The sequence below is a fragment of the Homalodisca vitripennis genome, chromosome X (genome assembly GCF_021130785.1).
Source record: "Homalodisca vitripennis isolate AUS2020 chromosome X, UT_GWSS_2.1, whole genome shotgun sequence".
NCBI classification, from domain to species: Eukaryota; Metazoa; Arthropoda; class Insecta; order Hemiptera; family Cicadellidae; genus Homalodisca; species Homalodisca vitripennis.
The window spans coordinates 150642233-150648376 of record NC_060215.1 but is presented as its reverse complement, the minus strand read 5'-3'; the positions used below and the strand labels follow the sequence as shown (position 1 = coordinate 150648376).

At 34.7% G+C, this 6144-nt stretch overlaps 1 protein-coding gene across 1 annotated transcript in view; it reads left to right on the top strand.

Annotated features, from left to right (window-relative positions):
- Positions 1–3548: 3548 nt before the first annotated feature.
- Positions 3549–6144, top strand: part of LOC124370016 (protein SET-like) — a 29773-nt gene continuing 27177 nt past the window's right edge. Inside the window, exon 1 of the mRNA XM_046828293.1 lies at positions 3549–3866. Within this exon, the coding sequence (XP_046684249.1) occupies positions 3759–3866 (108 nt within the window). The 5' untranslated portion in view covers positions 3549–3758. The remainder of the gene's footprint in view (positions 3867–6144) is intronic.

Below are 6144 nucleotides of genomic sequence, written 5' to 3'. Positions count from 1 at the left end.
AACGAAATTTTTTGTTTATTTGCTCGTGGATTCGGGAAATGTCCCTTGAATTTAGTTTTAAAAAACGCCCGACCAGTTGTCCCGATGTAAATGCTGTTACATCCCCCACATTTTAACTTGTATACACCAGTTCTCACCATTCTGTTATATATAACATTGTCTCCTCTGTTTAAACTATTAAGTATTCTGTTCGATGTTTCAAAGGGAAGTTTTGCGTATGCGATAGGCCTACAATTTATGTGTTGCTTACATTATTTATCGTGCTTATGTTTTATTTATTGTATTGTATGTTTAATGATGTGGTTTTACGAGTTTCTAGAAATTATTTGACTTCCGCATTGCTATACATCTGACGATGGAACGTTCGTCCCAAAACATGTAGTAAACTTTTACCAAAGTGAATTTTGGAACTGTTGACAAGTAAAAGTACTATATATTTGTAAATAATTGGATGTCATGTAAAAGCTTGTAAATTTACAAAACATGCATGACTCAACACTTTGTAACTGATTAATCGTATTTTTCATGGGTTTACGTGTCTAAGATAAGATCAGCTTTATGGAAATCGATAAAAAACACGTATATATTTATGTAAGAGACTATTACTTTTTGAAAGTGAAAGTACCTATATATTTGTATGTATATATTTCATTGCAAACTATTTTTGAGAGAAAATAGAAATATTCTTAAGATACGTAAGTGGCACGGAATTTCAAATTAGTTTTGCTATCGATGGTGGGATTAATAGAAGTAATGTATGTAAAACTGTTATGGCTGCTATAGACAATATAAAACAGGAAGCTCATCATTTGATTAAGTTTTCATTCACTTCAAGAGCTCCCGATTTTAATCGGTGGAATAGGCTGCTCATGTACATATTTAAAAGCCATCTAAGCACGGAGAAGATTGCGTTAACCGACATGGTGAAATTCCGATAAATGTGTCGATGCCATGCGATGCACATGCAAAAGTTATAAGTGTGGTCACTCAGTGAGTGGGAAGTGAACAAGATGCTAGTATCTGGCGTCAAAGTGGCACTCAAGAGATTATTCGAAAATTTAAAGTGTATTTTATCTGTATCTTAATGGCATATATGGTGTGCCTCTTTTGTAGCTCATGCCATTTGGCGATGAAAGATGAAACAATGAACAAGGTTGCTCAAGAAAGAGCAGTTATTAAGTGAGTTGTGCTGATAATACAATAGGGTCTAGAATTATTATAATTTCTTCTCTCCTATTTTGAGTGGGTGAGCAGCTTCCTCTTGCAGAGTTTCAATTTCATCTTGAGCACTACTACTTGAAGGAATATTGTTTAAACAGATTGTTAAAACCCTTGGTATTTTGCAAAAGCGGTGGATTTTAATTTCTCTCAAGAAATGTGATTGCTCTGTTTCCCATGTTACAATTTTTATTTGTGTGTTGCCAGTTGCGTTTACGTCGGGTTTAAATAACTGAATTCTGTTAAACAAATCTTTAGGTTGACTAGAGTCATTTACTTAACAGTATTCCTTGTAAAACCTGGTGCCAGATATTTTCTTGCCTTCTCCTTACCTTACATGCCTTGTGGCAAGGTAGATTTGTCAAGAACAACAATGTTGTCTATTAGTAATGCAACAAATACAGCTCTACTGACACATCAACTCACATCTTCAATAAACTCCATGGTGAACGCTCAACATTATACAAGTGAATAATATAAAATGAAAATGTTGACTAATTTAGGTAGAAAAATCAGTATGTGTACCTTATTGACTGTTCGCAACTAAGTAACAAGTATTTCAACTGCAAATACTTGCCACAAACTTGTATTTACTAGCAAGTATTCTCTCCATCCTTCAATTAATGATTTCTAGATAACTCTATGTTTTATTCACATGAGTTATTGCAGGATATTAGTACTTATCAGTAAATAAATTCAGTTGGACTGCAGTTAAGTAATGTAGTTTTTTCTGTACAGTAATATTTTCAATTTGCACTGAGCAGACCTGATATTTTCACGATACATTGTGTCGTAGTTGTAATCGTCACGACCACGAACCATTTGTCTTTAATCCAACAGTGCAAAATAGTTTCCAATTTAAACACACATGTCAATGTTAGTATTTCGAATTCCTTAAAAACATACCTTTTACACGACTCTGAAAAACTCAGTTCGGCAAAAATTCTGACAGCCTCTTCTGTAACATAAATAGTCATGGAAAGTCAGTATTTGAACAACTACCCCACAATATTTCGCTATAGAACAGATGTGAGTGGCCAAACCGTAATAAGCAGTTTTCATTATTTGATAATAACAGTGTTTGGTAAAATATCTCAAGAGATAGGTATGAGATGAAAGTCCCGCAGAGACATTGTCCACATGATTCCTCCGTCAACCCTTTATCCAGGAGTATTCTTAGAATTATCTTACAGTTAATTCATCCTGAACCATCTGGTTCTTCATCACAGCAGGTCTGTACTAAAATGATACAGTTCGTCCTTCAGATAGTAAGTTGCTGTAACAATCAAAGTCACACGTGAATTTTTGAAGCGTTTTATTACATACGATTTAAGTAGCAACTCAAACTATTTTTTATGTATATAATACGTAATATATAATACGCCGGCTATCTCTAGTTAGCAGGAGGGGCCCCTCCATCCCCACTCTTTCTCTCCGCCTGGCATGATCGCCCCATTGAACACAATTACACAAGCGTGAGGAGTAGTGATGGGAGAATCGAATACTTTAAAGAATCGAATACAATGAATTCGAATTCACCCCTGTATTCGAATATGTATTCGAATACTTGTATTCGAATACTTTTGCTCAGCTGAGCGTTTCTAACAGACAGGTCTGGACCTGTCTTACTTGTTTGTCACGAATTCATCACTGTATTCGAATATGTATTCGAATACTTTGGCTTTTGGTGCCTCGTATAAACAAGTCATACCCATGATATACGAACTTCAGAAGAAATATCTTTATTTACCTGCTACTTCAGTTCCGTCTGAAAGACTATTTCCCACAGCAGGTCCTGTTACTAATTACCGTAGAAATAGACTGAAGCCAGAAAACCTCAATAATATTTTGTTTTTACACAACTATATAAAATAAATATTCATATTTGTTTTTATTGCTTAGAACTGTAACTCAGTTATAATATATATATATATATATATATATATATATATATATATGATATATAATATAATATGTATTTTTAAATTTAATAATCATACAATTAATTATACTTTTTTTAAAGTATTAAAATTTGTAATTATTTTTTCAAATTATGAATCTCCCCAAAATTATTCATTTCAAAGTCTCCATATATGTATTCATTTTAAACCTCATATGAATACGAATACAGCTCTTGGATATTTTATTTGAATACTATTTGTCGGAATAAACGAATACTCCAGGTTTGAATTCAATTCTTCCAGAGAAATTGTATTCATTTCAAAAGTATTCGAATCCATTTTGATGTATTCGAATACGTGAATACTCTGGCTGTATTCGAATACTATTCGATTCTGTATTCGATTCTCCCATCACTAGTGAGGAGCTCGTTTCCCTCCAATCCCTCCTTCTCTCCTGTGGTGTCGTTGTGTGTAGTCATTTGTTCGGTGATGTTTTGTGTAGTTCTGTTTATCCGTTTGTACTTATTGTTCATAGTTTCAATGTTCAATTCAATTTTAGATTGCCCAAGAAACTAAAAACGTATTTTAGTTGCCTCTCGGAAAAATAATTATACTAGTGCCTTAAAGGAGTACAAAAATATGGAGAGTGATCCTAATCGCGATAAATATTATAGATATCGCCGAAATAAAGAGTACAAGAAAATGCACGATTGGGCAAACTCGTTTCCGCGCTTTTGGTGCATTTCTGTATCCTTTCCTTCTATATTTCATAAAATGTTAAAAGTAGATTGATAAGTTACTATACTAGCTTCTGGTAGGGCCTATGTTTTAAGTTCACAGTTATAGTGATTTTTATTTCTGGATCACATGTCAGCTGTAACTGTAACTGTAGCTCATGTAGACTGTGAAAATATTGTTTTGTAATTATATTTAACTTGTTTGTTTATTATGTATTAGGGATTTATTATATATTTATTATTATATATTCACACATTCCCATACTCAATTATTATATCTTTTGCCACAGCGAATAGGTTAGTGACGTGATTTGTTCTTAAACTAAGCTGTGAATTGAATGTACAAACAGTGAAAATCTCTACAACTTGCGATTAAATGAATCAACGTGCGGCCTGGTTCATACATGAACGAGAATCACGCAAGCCCAATTGTGACGACTCACAGCGATCTGTCTTCAAGTTATTTACTAGTGTACCAGATTTAATGGAGCGGTTTACTTCAGCGAGCGTGAGCTAGCCAACCACTCCATTTAGGAGCGATAATTGTAAACAACCGCCACTACTACTATATCGCAGCCAACAGCGGTGTTTCGCAGTTCCGGGGACGTAGTAGTGTTTGGGGGAGCATTTAAGGGTTGACAGTAGCTACTAGTTGTCGCAGTCGATCGGCGAACCTCGTTGGCGTACAAATGTTTCTTGGTGTATTCGGTTGGAGAGGATTACATAGATGTTCAATTACGTATAAACGTTAGCCTACTTTTTGTATACCATGATGTAAATATTATAAGTAAATTTCTCACCAGTGTAGTAGTTTTTGCATGGCAAGAAGTGCATTGAATAATGATTTGGAAATAAAATAATGTATACGCTACATGAATAATCAGTCATCAACTATGAGTCTTACCTTTGTTTTTTATAAATATTTGTTGTTTTAACATTCACCTTTACACATTCTTAGTACAGTTTTAGTAGGATTACGATTCTACTTGACTACTGGAGTAATTCATCTACTGTTTTCAGTTTTAAAAACATGTCAGTTTGTATTTAGTAGTTTACTACATTCTAGTGTTGCGTTATCAGTTATATCTTAACATTTTTGTTTATATAAAAATGGACATTGATTTTAAGGGACAATTAATAGGCTAAACGTAATATTTATTTCTACGAAACATTAATTGTGTTAACCAAGATGGTCAGATTGTTAATAATTTCTTCTACAAACAGTTCTACGATGAAACACCGGAATTTATATTACAAGACAAGAGGTGCGTCCACCACTATCAGCGATCGACTGGCAGACCCTCTTGATCCTTCCAATGCTCCCACATATGTACTATATCGCCGCTGTCAACTGCAATCATGTAGCGGCGGGTGGTTGTTTGTGATCGTCGCGCCTGAAAGCTGCAGTCGGCTGTGATCAGCCAGGTCGCGTTCATTTGTTACATAATGTGATTCAATACGCTACTCAGGCAGGCCTTCTTCTATGAGGCAGCCTACACAGGCCACAAAACGCCGAACTCTACTTTCCTTTCTCTGTCGTCGTCAGCTCGCCTGTTGGACTTATGGAGTTGGAAACAATAGGTAAGCCTCTGTGCTTTCACCCAGTGGCCGATTTCAGTGTGTAGTGCCAAAACGGCTACGAGCGTGTGTTAGTGGCTCAGCACTCAGCACTTATGGCGTTGCCGGTTCTCGCGTCTAACTCAGCTTGAATACAGGTGTGTTTCATTTTAGTTCTGATAATATCAACATTGTTTTTAAACCGTTAAAAATGTGCGAGTTAAACTTTGTATCTTATATTATATATAATATACAGCTTATAATAGTAGAGTGAATCCTTTGTTGTGTAATCAAGAAACAAGTTAATATTCCATACTTTTTTGTTGAATTATTTTTCGGACATTTGGTAATAATTTTTAAAAATTATGGCGTCTTTCCTAAGCTTTGAGTGCAGTAGTATTAGGTAAAACTGACTTGATAGATACCTGGAACTCATGATGGAATAAACTTCAAACTGTCTTTGTACTTTTCAGTCTTCTTTATAGCCTTAAAGCACGAAACAGCTAAGCATTAGAAAAAATAAAAAATATTCATCATTGATGCTGTGTCATCAAGAGACTACTGCTGAATGAGGCGATTTGACTTGTGGTGAGAAGAATGTAATGATCACTTTGTCCATATGGTGCGATGTCATTTTATGTGAAAATGAAAAAATTGAATCTTTGCTTCTTGGAACTCTCATATATTTGTTTTCTTAATCCGAGAAATCGATGCGATATTTGTGCAATTTT